This window comes from Meles meles, chromosome 7, assembly GCF_922984935.1.
Source record: "Meles meles chromosome 7, mMelMel3.1 paternal haplotype, whole genome shotgun sequence".
Taxonomy (NCBI): domain Eukaryota; kingdom Metazoa; phylum Chordata; class Mammalia; order Carnivora; family Mustelidae; genus Meles; species Meles meles.
This window is the reverse complement of record NC_060072.1, coordinates 59,572,147-59,592,874: the sequence shown is the minus strand read 5'-3', so window position 1 is coordinate 59,592,874 and position 20,728 is coordinate 59,572,147. Positions and strand designations below refer to the sequence as shown.

Genomic DNA, 20,728 nt, shown 5'->3' with positions numbered 1-20,728 from the left:
GCAAAAGTCAAAACTCAGCAGCAAAGTAAAAGCAATTACCTTGAATCCTAAAAAGTTTCATATATACTCATCTAATGGTTTTATATAGAGCAGTTTGACATCCTAAGAAAGTAGGGTTATCTTATTTAGAAGTATTAATTTGAAGGCATTACTTATCAGGTCAAAAAATACCTTCATGTCAACCAGAGATTGCAAGTAATTTGACCAACAGGGTCTGATATTACAATGAGGTGAAACTGGATTTACCTAAGTTGCCAAATAATGTAACATCTGGAATCTACATGTATTACGTCCCTAACCTTACAATTAGAATCTGCAACAGACTGTCTGGCTGTGGCAAAAAGTTTTCATTCATTCAGTTTATATTTACTGACCGATTCTTATGTGGCAGACACTGTTCTAGATACTAGATCGATAAGGACGAGGAAGATACACAGGCTCGGTTCTGGTAAATTAGCATAATAAAGGTTACTTTTATAGCTCAGTTCTTCTGAACTTATATTGTGTTATGCAGATTCAGGTTTTGTGACCTTCAAAATATTTGGGGTGCTTTGCTTGTCATTTTACTGTTAATTAGAGAATTAAATGAATTTTAACAATGAGTTTCAGATGAGCTTTTTTGCTTTGTAGATATTATTGAAGCGAATAAATCTCTATGAATAGTGGAATGATAAAACATTCACAGAAACTTATAACTCTGCAGTTGAATAACAATTACATTTTGCTCCAAACAGGCAATTGGTTTCCAAACACATTAAACAAAGGCAATTTAGAAAGCTTCTTCTTCTTTTTGGCATCATTAACGTTGTTGAACGTCCTGGGATTCTGGAGTGTCTCACAAAGGTAAGTGTGTGGTAAGACGAGCAATTTCTGAGCCCATGAAATATTGATCTGGGAACCATCACCGAGCCAACAGGAATCCTGTATGCCATGACTGGACAAATTAGCATATTAGAGAAATTTAACAGATTATGCAGAGCAAGAAATTTCAATTTAGGCTTCACTTTTGCCATTGATCCTTATAATAAAATAGTGTTTTACTCGATTCTAAAACATGTTCTGAAGGAAGATATTTTTTCTCCACTGTATAGTACCACTTTAGAATTAGAAATAACCATATTGATAATAAGAATGAATGAGTCATTATCATTAAAAGCAAATATCATTAAACAAATAGCTAGAAATCTAATGATGCTTAAGATTTGGATTCCATTCAGGCCTTTAAATCAGCAGTGACCATTTCAAGGTCAATAACAAACTGCAAAATCATTTAGTCAGTCACCTGAGACCATTCAGTGGCTTAATATGTATCATTTACCATCCATCCATCGCCAGCCCACCTCTCTCTCACTGACATATTCTTGGATAGCTGTGTACTTTTGAGCAAATTATCTAACCTCTCTGAGTCTCTGTTTTTATACTTGTAAAATAAAATCAAGAATACCAGCATCTTGGGGGCTTTAGGGGGTATGAATTTTGGTAAAGGGCCGAGCACCATTGTCTACCATATTGTGGAAACGACAGAGGTCTTTATTTTTCTCTTTCCTCCATTCACTTATCTATTTAGTCACATTTTATCCCATCATTTTCACTTCTTCTTTGCCTATTCATTGAATAAAACTCTGTTGGAACACTGGTAAACTAGGAGCACACAAAGTCAGTAAGCCTATAAATGTTTATATATGCTCTTGCTTTCATGGAGCTTACAGGAGAGAGGCACTTAAATCTCATGCAAGGCAGAATTAATGACAAAAAGCGAAAGTCTGAATTTCTTACTAAATTTCTTACTTTCCAAAGTATAGAAGTTATCGCATTAACCCTTCACCATGTATAGCTTCTCTCTATCTCATTCTTGGATCGAAAACCAAATCAGAATATCAGGGAGTCTTGCAGAAGAATCCAACAGGAATGTCCTCAGCTTCGTAGCAAAATAGAGTCATCCGTGAAAACGGAAGGTGAAGGCAACTCATCTTTGCCCTCCATCCGTTGCCTCCAAACACGGAAGTGGTGCCCATCTGCCAAGTCTCATAAACCTGCAGTTTCTCAACTTTTACTTTTTCTCCCACTGTAGGATTGGACCCTTGTCTTTTCATAAAGTAATTTAAAAGGCAATCTTTCGAGTTATCCCAGGTGAATCCAGTTCTACAACTTAGCTATACAAACATCAGCAGGGTATTTAACTTTGCTAAGCCCATTTCTTGATTTGTAAGATGAAATAAGAACAGTAATTATGCCATAAAGTTGTTGTGAGGATGAGAAAATGCTCAAAAATGTTAACCCCAGTAATAACAATGGACTTGTTCTTTGCCTTATGCCCCCTTTCTTCCTCCTTTTTAATTCTTCTTCTAGACTCATGAAGAGGTGTGGCCAAGATGACCAGGATTATGGGCTGAAATTATGGACGAAATAGCACTGGACCCAGAATCTCTTAGCTCAGGGATTTACTCATTCATTCATTCATTCATTCATTCATTCATTCAACCAATATACTAAGCGTTGTTCCAGGCACTAGAAAATATAGAACTGAAGAAAGCAGTTCAGTCCAGTCTACATGGAGCTAATACCTAGTGCTCAAGTTAAATTATTTAAGTGTGGGAGCCTGCTTCTCCCTCTCTCTCTGCCTGCCTCTCTGACTACTTGTGATCTCTGTCTGTCAAATAAATAAATAAAATCTTTAAAAAAATTATTTAAGTGTAATTCTTTCTCTGTGATTATTGAACATGTGAGTTACTATAAAGAAGTGAAAGATGGTGGACTGGGGTGCAGAGAAGGAAGCAAGAATAAAATTGTACAAAGCACCAAATTTTGGAGGAACCAGAGATGAGAAGGGGCTAAGTGATAATAAAAGATTTATTTAGAAATAAATCTGATTCTTAGCGTATCTTCTCTAGTTCCCTATGCTTTCTTCTCCTTTTTCTGTATACTTTTAAAGGAAGGGGGAAAAAAGAGAGAGGATAAAACAAAGCAAGAAGGGAGGAAATTAGCTTTCCAAGTGTTGAGCACTTCTGTATCTTGGGCAGCATGCAAGACAAATAACATTTAATCTCCACCTACGTCCCTGTTATCTAAACCCTATTACTTTACTTTATAAATAAGAAAACCAAAGTGAGAATCTAGGTAAGTAAACTAAGTTCACACACCTAGGATTCAAAACCAAATGTGTTTGTTTATAAACACTTTCTTGTATAGCATGCTATTTCTAAGTGCCTTAGAGGAGCACTGACTCCAAACCTAGGCTCTGCAGACTACTATTCATATAAACCCCAGGGAAGTTATGTAACCTCTTAGAACTTTAGTTTCCCTATCTGTGAAATGGGGATAATTTCATCCTTCCAGGGTTATAATGAGAATTCACTAAGTTAGGGTGGAGATAGAGCCCTAGCCTGATGCCTAGCCCTTAGAAGACGCTCAGGAAAACCAGGTGTTCCTTGGGTCAGGAGTAAATGGCACACATTCTAGAAAGTTATGCATGGATTTCTTCTTTGATAATGGTGTTTTCCATATAGCTTCAACACCGAATTTACAAATCCCCCATGCACCTGATGAACCCTTCATGAGTCCTGGCCTCCACAACGCTATCAAGTCCATAGGGTTTCAGACTTTCCAGTTTGTCTTTGTCACACTCGTTGCAGGTTGTAAATGAGCGCCATCTAGAGATCTTTATGAGACACCTTAACAGGTCCTAAAGATTCTTTGTCATTTTTATAAAAAGACTGTTCCTGGTGAGCAGTGCTCTTAAATAATCATCACTGTTGTGCCAGTATCTATGGGCCCATAATAAAAGGTAGACAAGCACAGGAAGAAAGCAAATGATTTATCAAGTCATCTACATCTGGTCCTAAAAAAAGCTTTCTTTCTTTCGTTTTTAGGTATTGTAATCTAAATCATTTTAATGCCCAGAACATCAGTGGAAGTAATCTTGAAGAAACACTTCTCCTCCATGAAAAGTCTCTGAAATTTTATGGCAGTACGCGGGAATTTTCTTCAAGTATCCATCTTTGGGAGACAGCCCTATGAAACTATATTTGACTCCACCCATCTTATGAGCAAAGTAGTCATTGTTTTCTTCAGCTGAGCATTTTATGCTTTTTAGTTTAAGAACTAATATGTATGGGAGGGGCTTCATGAATAGTATCTGTGTGCTTTATTTATAAAGACTAATTATGACTCCTCTAGTAAACTGTTGTGCCTTTTGCATTAACACATTATACATTACAGTTAATTTCAAAGTCTGTGATTACTCCATGACAACAAATGACAGTTTCATGTACACTACAATATTTTACAATTTTTGCAATAATGGTTCAGCCACTAAGAGCAATAGAAATGATATTTGTTAGTTTTAATGTGCTAATATAATCAAAATAATTGTATGTTAACATTCCTCCTTTCTATACATTTATTGAGCACTTATTACATGCCAAGCCTTATATCATATACTATTATGTCTGACTAAATAATAAATCTATATGTCATTATACTATATTTGATCTTGATGTCACACTATCAAGATATGAAGTAAGGAAATTTTCTCCGAGTTGAAAAGCAATGTTAACTAAAATAGAGGTCCTTAACAAAGAAAGAATATTCACATACTGAAGAAGTTATAAAATAAAGGTAAATGATTGAATGATTGAAGGAAAAAGGAAAACTGGAGAAGGTGAAACGAGTGTTGAGAAGGTAAGGATAAACCAAATAGAGAAGCTTAAAGCAATTCCCTAGTCTAGGGATGTCTGGATGGCTCAGTGGTTAAGCAGCTGCCTTCAGCTCAGGTCATGATCCCAGACTCCTGGGATTGAGCCCGAGGTCAGGCTCCCTGCTCGGTGGGGAGTCTGCTTCTCCCTCTGCTCGCTGCTCTGCCTTCTTGTGTGTGCGCACATGCACTCTCTCTCTCTCTGTGTCAAATAAATAGATAAGAAATCTTAAAAAAAAAAAAATTCTCTAACCCAATTCCCATCTTTTGGTCTTCAGTACTACCAATTCAGACCCATTCATAAAATCGTCTTCCAAAAGAGGTTCTTCCTATATAAAGAAAGAAATGTGGAAACTCACATAAAAAATAATGAACTGGGGCACCTGGGTGGTTCCATTGGTTAAGTGTCCAACTATTGGTCTCGACTCAGGTCACGGTCTTGAGGTCATGAAATCGAGCCCCGCATCTGGCTTCAAAGTGGGTGTGGAATCTACTTAAGATTCTCTCTTCTTCTCCCTTGGTCCCTCCCCAACTGCCTGTCTCTCTCTCTCTTTAAAAAAAAATAAAATAAATAAAATAAAATACATAGTAATAATAAATTAATATAAAATAAAACTCGTGCCCCAGTCCTATGTAGCAGTGCTTGTCAAAGTTTGAGTTGAGGGTCACCTGCTTTAGGCAAATTTTCTGGCGCCTCCCAAAGACAGCTTTAACCCAACTCTTTTTCCAGGAACCAGTGGTTTTAACAAACACACCTAAATCATTCTTGTGCTCCCTAAAGTAGAAGCACCACTGCTTTCTAGGACAGTTCATAGTGGATAGGATAGGTGGGTTTATCAGCTGATTGCAAATGGTTCTGCAATTACGCACCTCCCTTGTGTATACAGAAAATATTTTAGATCTGTAGAATAAAAGATTTATTCAGCTTGATTAGATATGATATGCATTTTTAATTGCAAAAGAGCAGCTGTAAAGCACCAGGTGTTTCTCTTACTCAAACAATTTTTTGTTTGCTTGTTTGTTTGGCGGACAAATAAAGAGACTAGCTTGTGCACACATGAATTCTTGCCCTGTAACTGTTCCAAATCTTTCTTAATTTTTGTGTTTGTTCTATGGCAAAATAGTGAGGCCAGCCCCTGGATATGTCTTAGAGGCTTTCTCTGCTGCAAAAGGTTAAATGCCATGTTTGCAATTTGGGTTTAATGAACATCCAAAATATCAAGAAACCTTTAAACACTTCACCTTAGTACAAGCAAGGAGCTCTGGCAGTCTCTCTCACCAGTAGAATGAGGGTCTGTTTTATTTTGTTGCGTGTGCGGTTTTTGTTTTTTTTTTAATTTGCCTTCATCTCCCTAATTTCTACATCATAATAGAAAAAAGTGCTCATTATGCTTTCACTCGTCCTTAGAGATGAAAAGAGATCTACGGAATTATAAAGTTGACCCAAAGCAAACACCAAAAGAGCTTAGAATTCTCACATCGGGGTTGACACTTGTGATTAGCTAAATTGCAGTAACTACACATGCCTCCATTCGGAACAGGACGCGTTCACGCTGCAGTTTCTTCTCTAGAGCCTAGCAACATTATCATTGAGCACCTGGAATAGTTTAGGCATTAAGTGTAATTGGTTTTGCTTTACATAAATCTGTAGCTTTGTAAATAAGCGAAGCATTTCAGCTTCTATATAACACCAATTAACTTAAAGGGATGTGTTGTTTGCAGAAGCCTGCTGGGTCTGTACTGTATTTCTCGGGTAATATGCTCCGTGGCGGGCAAAGTTCTGTGTCCCTGCGGTGTTCCATTTACTCCCAGTCACTTGGTGCCAAGGGTCTGTACCCAGACAGTCATTTGCTCCATTTTTCAGTTGTGAAAGATCGGGAAAATGAAGTCTTCCCTAAGAAGCACTTTCTGTGCTCTATTTTTGTCCATGATCGAGACCTGAAAGGCAAGGTATTTGAAAATGTTTTCTGTGACCCGCAGAGCACAGATCTGACCCCATCTGATTCTGTCCACAACTGACAGTGACATCTCTTTCCTCTTCCTTTTTTTCGAGTAACACTTCAATCCAAGGCAGCCAAATGTCACTGCACTGAGCCAGTACACAAAATTAAGAAAGCCATAATCTTAGTACATGAATTTGCTAGTGAAGATGTTTCCATCAGAATGACTTTTTTTTAATAGTACTAAAAAATATGCTCTTGCAAGTGGTAAATTTCCCCAAGCTCCTTGTATATTTTCCCCTTGTTATCTCTTTACTCAACTTAATCCCTTATCTCTCCTATCCCCTCAGGTAATCTTGGTTTATAGCATTCATTCCACCCTGGCCAACCTCTAATTCTCTTGGTTTCTGAAATTGTTTTCTCAACCATCAGAGAAACAGTATCACGCAAAAACAGCTCATGATTCCAAAAAGTTTCCTATTAATACGGTGTGATTCACAAACGGGAGGGAGAGCATCACCCCTCCTGAGCACCGTCAGGATTCCTGGTCTTGGGGAAACAGAGCTTCCAGCGTGAGTTCCCTGAACCAGCCCGGCAATGGGCCTGAACCATCTCCACAGCAAGAGAAGCCGGCGTACAATTACCAGTTACAGGCTTACGAGAAAAGCCCTCAAAGAAAATCACCAGCCAAGTGATGACAGCACGCAGGTGCTGCTGAAAGGCAGGTCTGCCTGTAGAGAACAGGGAAGCTAAAGGAACCACGAACAGTAACAGCTCACATCTCTGTCCCCCTTTACAGTTTACAGGTTGCTGTCACACATATCATCACATTTGATCAGCACCACCCCTCTGGGAGGTAGGCACGTTTTGGCATGCCCGTTTGGTAAATGAGGGATTGCTGCTCTGAGACGTCAAGTGATTTATCAAGATTCACAGAGAGAGTAGATGCCACAGATAGAACTTGACCTTGGTCTTTCTGTCTCTAAAGTGCCAGCAACTTCTACAAACAGCACTCACAGTGTCCCCAACACTGGCTCATCCCCAACCACTCAGGCGATTCTCTCTTGCCATCATCCAAAAGGAAATAAGAAGGAGGGAGAATATTATGGCGAGCTTAGAGACCCCGACAAAATGGTTAACAAAAAAACAAGGATCTTTCTTAACATCTCTTCTCTCTCACTCAGCTTTTGTGGAGCACGCACTGTCCTCATGTGGACCTTAGGCTGTCAGAAGCACCCCACTGAGAAGAGCCACCCAGAGTGACTGAGGTGGGGGTGGGCGGGTCTTGGGCTCAAAACATCTTTCCCTCCTCCTTTCAACAAGATGCTCTGGAGTGCTACAGTCAATTCCAAACTGCCTTGGAAAACAACAATTTGAGAAAAACAAATTTACCCCCTAGGATATTAATAATATGAAGACTCCTGTAGTACTTGCTCCGTGTAAGAGACTGTTTTAAGTGAACAGTCTGGTATGTTAGCTCCTTTAATCATCACAATAACCCTATGAGCTAAGGACAATGGTTAATTCATTTTACAGATAAAAAATATGAAGTCCAGAAAAGGTAATGACTTTCCAAAGATTACACAGGCACTAGGGGCAGAGCAAAAGTTTAGACCTGGGGGGTCTGGCTACAACATCCAGGGTATAGCCCTCTCTATATACTGCCTCTCAGTAAGCTGTTCTCTACAGCAGATTGTCATATAATTTCAGGGGGTTTCAGGGAAGCCAATACCTTGGCCCAATGAATTCTAATCTTTTTCTGTCCCAACCTATAAGAATATGACTTCTTCCATAAATAATGACTAGACTGACTCTCAACAAGCAATTCTTAACATCCTATCCTTCCCTTCTGTGAATAATTACTGTCTCCTGCTTAAAGCCAAAGGCATGGCTCTAAGGGCAGAATTTCAGGCTCTGTGGCAGTGAATGGGTACAACTAGCCAATACCTATTGTATGGCTACTTTCCCAGTGGTCCTTAAATCACAATGTAAGCCATCTGTTCCTCACATAAAGCACTCATTGCTAGATCAAGATGGGAGTCAACTAGGCTCTCCACTTCCTTAGCATCTCTGCAGACATTTTCTGGGATTCTTCGGGGCCTGTTATCCAGTAAGTGTGTAATTGTCAAAGGTTATCAAGGACAGTGATGGTAAAACTCAATTCTCTGTCTTTCTCTGCCTATCCCTCTCTCTTTTTCTTTCTCTCATTCTCTTTCTCTGTCTCTTTCTGCTCCATCCCCAGCCCCCAACCCCCGGCTGAGTGTCCCATTAAGATTGTCTACAGTAGAATGGATGCTATTTGACAGCCAAGATCACTTCCCCAGGTGATACCCTGTCACCAGTCCACTCAGAGACCTTACTATTAAATAATAATAGCACCCAAACCCTAATCTATCATCCATCTTAGACAGGCTTGAATCGTTTTATTGGCTGGGAATCGGTTGTTTCTTTAGCCTGCGAAACCACAAGTGATCAAATCTTTTATAAATACGGTAATGACTCTATGACAAGTGTCTATTTCCATGGTAGCAGCAAGTAAGGAGCACATTTACTGACATTTATGCAAAGAGCAAGGCGGTCATCCTACCAGAAATAAAAGGTGGAGAAAAAAACGAAATCGATGAGAGAGAGAAATTTGGCAAAAATCAGAAGGAAGTCACCATAACATCGAAGATACTACCAAGAAAGTGCACACGTCATTATCATGGGCAGTTTTCATTCCCCCAAGGCAATCTCTTGAAGCAGAGCGAGAGAACAGAAAGGGTATGCGAAATTTTAAAATAAGAGAAAGAGCTCTCTTTCGGAAATGCCAGAGAGGAAGCATGGGCTTCAAAAGCGAGAGCAGTGAGAGGCCATCTGGAAACTCATTTCCCATTTCGGCACAATGGCTTGTGCATAGTAGGTGCCTTGGTTCGCCTGAATTGATTATCACCCCCGTGAGAATGCCAGAATGCTTTGCATCCTTTTCCCAAGCCTCTCTTACATGAGTTAAAGCTCTCTGACCAGTTTCCACGGTGTCTCCAGAAATGCAGACTTTTGTTTCCTGTGCAGCTTGTGCAGCTCTGCCTTATTTCACTGCAGCCAACCGTGCCTGAAAGACAGGAGCAAACAAGATGGACAAGTGTGGCAGTGAATGAACCATTTTACTGCAATTAGAAGTTCACGGAGAATAAATTATCCTCTAGTTCAAGCTGTCCAGCAGTAATCCTCATTAATAATAACACTTCAACAACAGTCTGCTTCCCACCACGGCAGCGAGTGCTACAAACTTCAGCATTACTCTTGAAGCAGGAGTCACATCCCAGACGGCTAGCCCAGATCGCCATATGCAGCACACAAGAGAAGGCTTAAATTACAAAGAAGCTTGAATGCATAACTGTCCATGAAGTTCACTGGCTAGATGAGCAGGTGGAAAAAATCCAAGGGCTTCTCTCCTTCCAGCTTTCTCTTCTAATTCATGCTAAATTGTAAATGATTTTTCACATTAATGAGTAAATCTATCTAAAAGGATGCTTTCCTCTATTGTGGCTGCACTGAAGACATCTCTTTTACTACAGTATCCTTTTTTCCTACACACAGCCACAGGCTATAGGGAATATATGGTTCATGAAGGCAGAGATTTCTGTGCAGATATATTTTGTGGAGATATATTATCTCCACATATATACGTGCATACATATATGATTGCTATACATATGTACACATCATCTTTCTATATATTGTATCTTGATCTCTATATATCTGTATATAGAGAATATATAGAGAGACTATATATATATACACACATATATATGTCTGTGTGTATATATGTATACACAGAGAGAGAGAGAGAGAGAGAGAGAGATTGAGATCCAGCCCTCAGTGGATGCTAGCTATTGGCTAAGAGCCTCTCTTCCTCTCCATGTGGCCTTCTTCATATTATCTCTCTACATGGACTACTTTGGAGCCTGGTGATTGATATCCTAGAGCAAGTATCCCCCACCCCCAACAAATACACAAACAAAAGGAAAGCCAAGTGTAAACCCTATTGCCTTTTAAGACCCCAGGGTCTACACAGCATCACCTACGCTGCTTCAGTTTGTTGAGGATGTCAGCAAGTGATGTCTAGATTTAATAAGAAAAGTACTAGGCTCCATCTCTTGGTGAGAAGTAGAAAGATCCTAGAAATTCATTCTGGGACCAGAAATGTCACTGTGGACATTTTAAGTTTAAAAATGATCAGATATGCGTTAGACACACAAAGGGCAGTGGTTGGAGCATTTCAGGTAACATTAGAAAGTGGCACAAGCAAATTACCAAAGTGTGAAACAGCACAGCCTATTCTGGAAACTACAAGTCATTTGGATTTTGGCTGGAATAGTTGTTTGACTGGAGTGCAAGACTCAAGGGCAGAATCAGATGACAGATTTGTGATTAAAAAGAGTACTCAGAACCACTCTGGAAAGCAGTATGGAGGTTCTTGAAAAAATTGAAAATAGAGCTACTCTACGACCCAGCAATTGCACTACTGGGTAGCTAGCATCCACTGAGGGCTGGATCTCAATCTCTCTCTCTCTCTCTCTCTGTGTATACATATATGCACTACTGGGTATTTACCTTAAAGATACAAACGTAATGATCCAAAGGGTCACATGCACCGAATGTTTATAGCAGTAATGTCCACAATAGCCAAACTATGGAAAGAACCTAGATGTCTGTCAACAGAAGAATGGATAAAGAAGAGGTGGTACATATATACAATGGAAGACTATGTAGCCATCTAAAGAAACAAAATCTTGCCATTTGCAACGATGTGGATGGAACTAGAGGGTATTATGCTTATCGAAATAAGTCAATCAGAGAAAGATAATTTTCATATGATCTCCCTGATATGAAGAATTTGAGAGGTAATGTGGGAGGTTTGTGGGGTAGGGAAGGAAAAAATGAAACAAGATGGAATCAGGAGGGAGACAAACCATAAGAGACTCTTAATCTCACAAAACAAACTGAGGGAGAGGGTTGTTGGGTTATGGACATTGGGGAGGGTAGGTGCTATGGTGAGTTCTGTGAAGTTTGTAAACCTGGCAATTCATAGACCTGTACCCCTGAGGCTAATAATGCATTATATGTTAATTTTAAAAAAATTTAAAAAATACAGTGCTCAGTCAGAAATACAGAAGAAAATTGGTGGGAACGAGACAAGAGTTAGCCCAAATTGGTGACTACCTGTAAGTGAATATTGGTAAAGTAATGAGGTCTGAGGTTATAGTGGCAGTAGTGGGCATGGAGAAGAGGGCAAGAACAGAAGAAATTCAAAGGCGGTATACTAGGAAGAACCCGTTTATTGGATTTCTACCGTACATTTAATTATCTCATGTATTTTTGGCAAAAATTATATGAACTTGGAATTATTATTGTTCATTTTTATTACACAAGAAAACTGAGACACAGGGAAATAAAGTTACATGCCCATTTTCCTACAACCAGAACTGGGAGTTCTAGAGTCTAACACTGAAGCCCACACATTTAATTGCCACATTTAATACTGACTGGATGTGGTGATGACAAAGGAAAAGGAGTCCAGGATCATCAACAGGTTTCTGACAAGCAACTAAGTGACTATTAATGCCCCTTAATAAAATTGGGAAATAAAGAAATACAAGAGGATGGGAGAACAGGAAAGAAACATGTTTGTACATAATGAATTTTAGGAGTCCTGTAGAAAATTGAGTGGAGATTTCAGACACCATGCTGATGATCTACACAAGGCACAATGGATTTTGTTCCTGTTAGAAATGAATCAAAGTCATCAATCATTTATACTTTAAAAAGACCTTATGAAGTATCTGGACAATTTTTTATTTCATAAATGAGGAAATCCAGGCTCAAAGAGGTGATCCAACTTACCCATAGAAAAACACCTGGTTAACTAGTGAAGCTTCCATGACTTTTGATTCTTAACCTAGCTCAGTAAACTATGGATTCTCCAAATACTTATTATGAAAGAACAAAAGTGTCTACAGTCAAATGCTAGATTTAGCAAACAATTTAGTTTAATTTCCTCAGGACTTCTCAGAAGCTTTATTACTTACGTTGGGAATTGCTAAGAAACAAATTCCCTATCCAGAGTTTTCTAAATTCATGTAGTCACACAGTCTTTTACTCAGAGAATACTTCTTGGCATTGATCTTCTTTGCTACACACTTGAAATGCTGGTAGGGTAAAATATACATAGGCTTTGAAATCAGGACTGGAACTGAATTAAGTCTCCCCATGCTAGTAGCTGCACAGTCTTTGACAATTCATTTAATTCTCTGAGCCTTAGTTTCTACATCTGCAAAATAGGGTAAGAACATATTCTTCACAATACTTTGTACGTCAGCATGTATAATGCATGTGGCAAAGACCCTCAGACATAGAGATGATGGGTAAAAATGAGTCAGCTACTATTTTTTTTCTCCTCTTTAATCCGCAATTATTCACTGGACATCTTCTATATCCCCCCAAACCATTCACAGATATATATTAATTAATATGATTTTCCTCACCATTATTTCAGGAAAACTAAAAAGATTCTGTCCCTCCTATTTATTTGACTCCAGATAAAATTGTTACCTATTAATACTAATCACCTTGACACCAGACCCGGAATTCTTCCAATTTGAGGCTAGAAGAGATGGAGAAGTAGAAATCTCATTTATCAGAACAAAAAGTCCCTGTTGATTCATCATAACAAGACTTCACTTTATGGAATTTGGAATTTCTCCAGATACACAATTAGCAAGCCTTCACTTCCTTGGTACTCATAATTGAATTATAAATGGAGTTAGAAATTCATGCATAGGGGCACCTGGGTGGCTCAGTGGGTTAAAGCCTCTGCCTTCAGCTCAGGTCATGATCCCAGGGTCCTGGGATCGAGCCCCACATAGGGCTCTTTGCTCAGCAGGGAGCCTGCTTCCCCCTCTCTCTGTCTTTGCCTGCCTCTTTGCCCACTTGTGATCTCTGTCTGTCAAATAAATAAATAAAATCTTTAAAAAAAAAAAGAAATTCATACATATAATCAGTATATAAGATGGAAAGAAACTGTGATGGTTAATTTCATGTGTCAACTTGACTGGGCCACAAAGTGCCCAGATTAAACATTATTGCCAGGTGTGTCTATGAGGATGTCTCCAGATGAGATTAGCATTTAAATCAGTGGGCTCTGTAACGTATATTTTCTTCCCTGCATGAGCAGACATCATTCAATCCATGGAGGGCTTGCATAAAGCAAAAAGCAAAGGAAGGGAGGATTCCTTCCCTTCCTACCTGCCTGCTGAGCTGGGCCATTGGTCTTCTGCCCTCAGACAGAGATTTATACCATTGCTCCTCTGGTTCCCAGGACTTTGGACTTGGACTAGAATCATTCCACTGGCTTTCCTTGGTCTCCAACTTACGGACAACAGGTTGGGAGATTTCTCATCTTCCCTAATTGCGTGAGCCAGTTCTTCATAATAAATCTCCATATGAATATCCTATTGGTTCTGTTTCTCTAGAGAACCTTGACTAATACAGATTTTGGTACTAAAAGTGGTTCTAGAGGAACAGGATGTTAAGAATGAGTTTTCTGAATTGGTTCCAGAGTTTCTGGAATTGGCTCTCTAACCTGACTAGATGCAAAGATACTAATGACTCTGTTTCCAATAATAAAGAGAATACAGATAGTCCACAGCATGACCTAGCCAAAACATCTGCATGGGATATTCCTAATCAACCACTTACAAGAATCAAGAAACTAGGTAACTCTGTAATGATATTTTTGAGTATTTTTTAAAAACTAATGAATATAGTGACATTGGCTGGTTACTCCTAACATTGCTAGACAAAGTAGTGCAAGAAAAAGATGAGCCAAGGGCTTGAATTCCCATTCCAAGCACCCCATAAAGGACCTAAGAACTTCTTTATGTTCCCCAAAGGAGACCCCTATCTTCTGTACCTGCAAAGATGAAATTGCTGAAAATCAAATGCAGGACCATCCTGTGATTTTGGTGACTGAGTTATAATCCAGTTGAAATCAGAACCTTGCAGGGTATCCACTATTAAAGTGAGGACATTGATTGGAAAAGAATGGGATCCTGTAGGCTGAAAGAGGGACGTGTGGGAAGACTTTGATGAAACTGGGGACATTGATACTAAATTCTGAGGAGTCTTTGCCAGCTTGAAAAGTGTATGAAAACTCCATAAAAAACTTTTAGAACTGATAAACGAATTCAGTAAATTTGCAGGATACAAAATCAACAAATGAAAATTAGTTCTGTTTCCATATACTAACAACAAACTATCTGAAAAGGAAATTTAAAAAAAATCTCATTTACAATAACAAAAAGAGTAAGATACTTAGTAATAAACTTAATTAAGGAGTGAAAGACTTGTATACTAGAAACAAAACATTGATAAAAGAAATTAAATAAAACAAATGGACAGAAATGCCATATTTGTGGATTGAAGACTTAATATTATCAACTGTAATACCAATCAAAATTCCAATGGCAATCTTTTATAGAAATAGAGAAAAATTATAAAATGTACTAACACAAAAGACCATGAATAGCCAAATCAAGCTTGAAAAAGAACAAAGACAGAGACATCACACTTCCTGATTTCAAAATATATCACAAAACTACAGTAGTCCCACCAACAAAATTGAATAGAGAGGCCTGAAATAAATCCACAGATCTAGGGTCAACTGATCTTTGACAAGGGCGCCAATAACACATGATGGTAAAAGGATAGTGTCTTCAACAAATGATGTTAGGAAAACTGGGTATACATTCAAAAGAATGAAGTTAGACCCTTATCTAACACCATACACAAAAATCAGCTCAAAATGCATAAACATTTAAATGTAAGACCTGGATCTGTGAAATTCCTAAGAGAAAAACAGGATAACAGTTTAAATGTCTGTTTTGGCAATGATTTTATGGATATGACATGAACCACAGGCAACAAAAACAAAAATAAATAAGTAGGACCACATTCAACTAAAAAGTTTTCTACACAGCAAAAGAAACTATCAACAGAATGAAAAGGCAACCTACAGAATGGGAGAAAATATCAAAAATAGTCAAACTCATAGAATCAAAGAATGGAGTGGTGATGACCAGGGGCTGAGAGAAGGGGAAATGGGAAGTTACTAATCAGCATAAGGTTTCAGTTAGACACATGTATATGCTCTGGATATCTGCTATAAGACCGTGCCCCTATAGTCAACAATCATGTACTGTACACTCAAAAATTTGTCAAGAGGTTTGGTCTCGTGTAAATGTTCTTACTATAATGAAGTAAAAGTTTTTTTAAAAAAGTTAAAAATCATATCAATTCCAATGTTTGAACTTATTTAGATCCTGATTCAATATACAGATGTGGAGGGGGGATGAGGTATATTGAACACTGGTAATATTTAATAATATAGTAATTATTATTAATTTTTAAAGATAATTTGTATCATTTTGAATATCTATATAGAAATACAGATGGATGAAATGCTATGATGTCTAATATTCTCTTCAACATAATTTAAGGTGAGGGAAAATGGTAAAAATCGAGATCAGTCAAATTTGCCTGTGAGTTAATAAATTCTGGAGCTGGGATTGGGTGCATAAGATGTATATTGGAAGATCCACTAGCAAAACTAAGGGAAAGGAAATAAGAAAGAAAAATTGAATGCATGTTTGCCCCAGTGAAAGAAGCTCCAGATTTCAAAACCATAGTTCAATAATCTTTCACAAATTTAAGTTAGAGGACTGATGGCTTCTAACTCCCACCCTTCATGTTGGCTGTGCTGTCTCATTGTGATTAATCCAAGGTAACAAAGATGGGATACTGCATGCACAATGATAAATATTTGTCTTGACTCTGAGGATGCATAATAACTCTCTGTCTTTGGTAACTGATAAAAGGAAGGCATATGTCCAGAGGAAATCCTAGACGACTGGTATTTTTCTTGAAATGAATTCTTTAAACTTAAAGAATTTTAGTTCATATGTATGCACAGCTGAATTAGACACAGTTTAAATAAATGGAAATAAGCACTGTTCTCTCCCCCATATGTGCTGATCATAGTAGAATTACTTCTGTGCAAATATAGTTAACTATATTTGCACAGAATAAAGACAGGATGGCTAGAAATGTAAAAAGGGAAATAAAAATAAAGAACAAGGGAACAAACAAAAGAAGAAATGGAGAGAGGGAGGGAAGCAGGAAGAAAGGAAAGAAGAAAAAGAGAAGGAAGGAAGACAAAAGTTGACCCTTCTTAGCAGAATGCAGAACATTTCAATTTAGTAAGCTTGGTGCAGCTGTTCTCATAAACCCATGAAGAGTGGAGCCAATTGTCCATTAAAGATTTACCAGCCATTCCTAATCTTCACTGTGCAAAGTGTCCATTGGAGATTTCCCTGTACTAGTTGGTGAGGATTACTCTTCCTTTCAAAGTCATTTATGGTCACTGAGGAATCTAGAGTATAAGAAATGGATTGTTGGTTATATAACCAAAAATTTACATATGATTACTGACTTTGTCAAATCTCAAGTTGTCCCAAAGCATTCTAATAGGACCTTAAATGTGTGCAAAAATAATTTTTTTTTTATTTGACAGAGAGAAATCACAACTAGGCAGAGAGAGAGAAGGAAGCAGGCTCCCTGCGGAGCAGAGAGCCCGATGCGGGGCTCGATCCCAGGACCCTGGGATCATGTCATGAACAGAAGGCAGAGGCTTTAACCCACTGAGCCACCCAGGCGCCCCCAAAAATATATTTTTTAACTAACTATGTAAAAAGTTAAATAGGTGGTATCTTAAAACCAGATCGTGTCCTTGAGTTTTGGGCTCAATAAGTAGTATTAACTTGGAAATAGTGACATTTCCCTCTTAACCCACTATCTCCAGATTTGTAAAGATGCAGCCAGGACTAAGACAATAATTCCAGTCATCTGAGATAACTGAACCACCAAAACCCTCTGAAATGTCCAAATACACTGGTTCGGATGGCTCAGTTATTACACTCACATTAACTATTTCAAAGACACATATTGGCTGCATATATGACAAGTACATTACCTGGTAATACGAAGGTGATAGAAACAGAGAAGACTATTCATGGAACACACAGTCCAGAGGAGAGTTAAGGGTAGGTCTCATCTAGACCCTAAAAGATAAGTATAATTTAACCAAAGAAGGTGGGACATTCGGCAGCCTCCTCAAGTGACTACATTGATACACGAATCCTTGGAGATCTAGAAGTGTTCTTGCCAGGTTTCTTAGAATGCCCCTCATCCTTTTCCCTCCATTCCCACTTCAGGAATAGTTTCAAAGAGAGTGCAGAAAAGAAACTCTTTTCTTGGCTTGGGGAATCCAAAAGAGAAAACTATTCCCTACTTCCCTTCTGGAAGTCTGGGGAACAGTATCTGCATTCATTCAGTCTGTAGTTCAACAAATATTCATAGGGATCCTTTTTATGCACCAAACACATCTTTATATAGTTTTTTTTCCCCACACCACCAAAGCAAGGCAGCAAAGGAGCTGAATGGCTTTGTGAGATGCCTAGGGTACAGGGTCCAAGATTTTTCCCAGTCTGCAGCACTCCAAAAGGAATGGGAGGTACACTGACTCTTTCTCTTTCCTCACCTTTTCAGGATGCAGCTGTTAGCTCTGAAAGAGAGAAATAGAATAAGTGCCCAAATGGACCCTACAATCATGATGAGGGGGGCACAGAAGTATGAAGCAGCATAGAGGACCAAATGAGACAAGTACTTATCCCAGGAGAGACCAGTGCAGGACAGATAAAGACCAAGGAGTAGATACTGTCTCTTCACTATTGCTATGAGACTATGAAAACACCACAGCTTAGATTAGACCTAGGAAGAAGCAGAAATTTTGACTTGATGGTGCTTAAACCAGAAATTGAGAAAACTCAGAAGTGACTTAGTTTGTAATGTTTATAACCAGGGAGTAATGGTCTTGTGGAATGTATATTTTGCTGAATCATATAAAGTTATATATTTTTTACACGACCAAGACAACTGAAAATAGTACAACCTGTATGAAAGCTCTGTGCGTATTCGTATGTATACATATGTGTTTGCAAAAAGAACCAGATGTACTTGAATATGAGACCCTTCATAATAACCACCTTCAGAAGTTCTATTTAAGGTGCTGTCATTGTTCAACTCTTTCTTAACCCGTCAGCATCACTTTATAAACAATACAAGAAAATCAGTTCCATTAGTTCATATTGACTCTCCATGTTTGATTAGCAACTGTACAATAAAGGGAAAAAAAAAAAGAAGAAAGATGACTTGCTTAAAAAATGGCTTTATTCACCAAACTTGGCACTTCCAATCTTCTGGCAGTTTCCAGAAATCAGCAGACACATGTTTACTAGCTCTGAAAATAAAGGCAATCCCAAGATGTTTTAAGCAATGCCTACTGTATTGTAATACACGCATTGTCAAGGTGACTGTTTTGAATAAAAACATTTATTTGGATGTATTAGCATATTTGTGGAAACCAGAATAAAGCCAAAACAAACAAACAAAACAAAACAAAAAACAAAAACAAACAAACAAAAAAACCCACCCAGCCAAATTACTTTAAAGTCAGAGGTATTTAGGACAGTGACAAATATCTCAACTTTGACCAAATGGTCATTTCCCTTGAAATCACATTCTATCACTGTCTCAATTTCTACAATGCCTTATATTTTCCCCACACTTTAAAAATAGCTTTTTAAAGGAGGCCACAGCATCAGCTCTGTCATGCAAGAAGAGAGGGGAGCCTGAGAGAGTCCGTCACCCAGCCTCTACTGTCTCTCAAACAGGTATCTTAGCATTTTTACAAACATTACTCTTAATCTCATTTTTCATTCCCATCTTGCAACTTTATGCCTTCCTATTGATCTAAGTGCTGCTGCTTAGAGACACCAATGAGAAATGCTGAGAACATTCAATAAATAAAAAATATCCATCCACCCCGTACGTGATTCCTCTTTAGAAAATTGTGCAAGTAAAATAGTGTTTTTCTGCTCCCTGTTCGTTCTTGAGACCAAAGCCTATGCCCTGCATGTAGAATTAACTCCAGGGGATGAGTAGAGGATATTCTAAATTTCAAACCTCAATCCTGGTTCTGCAGCCCAATATTGCCTTAGAGAAGTTGCCTTCTATAATTATTGATTACCTTGCACATACTGTAATTGAAGTCACATCTACAAAGATCTCAGTTTAGATTGTAGCATTTGTGATTTTTCCTGAATGAGAAACGCATGCATTTGCATTACTTCTATAAAAGAAGTTGTTTGAAAATGAGAAAACACTCTTCTGTTGCACATATTTTGCTAGTTTGAATTTAGCCAGGGATCTTGGTACATTTTTGTACACTGCGTACATTTTTCATTCAAATGATCATTTGTTTAAAAAAAAATTGCAAAGACCACCTGAGAGATGAGGTTTTTATCAAACAAGTGAGCCAATTCAGGATCGGAATTGTGCACTTCATTTCAGTACCGGGTATGGGCATTGGGGGTAAGTATTACTGAATAGAATGGAAAGAATCCTGACCTTGATATCAGATGTGGGCTATCGTATTTGCTTACCCAGCTATCCAGATTTCATTTGACTTCCCCAAGCTCTCATTCTACCATCTACATTCTCATTCTCATGCTCATGTTCTACTATCTACAGAATGCAGGAGCTGATACCCGATCTCTTCTACCACTAATATTTTCTGAGCTTCATGCACAAAATGTGAAGGTATATTTTCACAAACAGCTGGTTGCATCTTATGGCAACATTGTCTGCCTTTCTTCCCTCATTCCCAAGTCTCTTAAGAGCATCAACAATATTTTGTCTGCAGAGAACAGAATACTAAGGTGTAGAAGCCGAGAGGTTGCACTGGGAAGCGGTCTCAATCAGACTCTTTCAAGTTCTAGGTGAAAAAAACCTCCTCACAGAAACCTCCATTGATGGGATGAGAAAACAGCTATTTTACTGCATTAGGCATTTACTGTATGACCTGCTAATGCTGAGAGTCTGGACATTCAGATTAAGGACCTGAACTTAGGATTCCCACCACAAGTTCTTGCTTTGG

The 20,728-nt window shown here is 38.4% G+C and overlaps 1 protein-coding gene across 1 annotated transcript in view; it reads left to right on the top strand.

Annotated features, from left to right (window-relative positions):
- Positions 1 to 4,017, top strand: part of SLC15A5 (solute carrier family 15 member 5) — a 78,405-nt gene extending 74,388 nt beyond the window's left edge. The window contains exons 8-9 of the mRNA XM_046011956.1: positions 735 to 843; positions 3,870 to 4,017. Coding sequence (XP_045867912.1) covers positions 735 to 843; positions 3,870 to 4,017 — 257 coding nt within the window. The remainder of the gene's footprint in view (positions 1 to 734; positions 844 to 3,869) is intronic.
- The last annotated feature ends 16,711 nt before the right edge of the window (positions 4,018 to 20,728 follow it).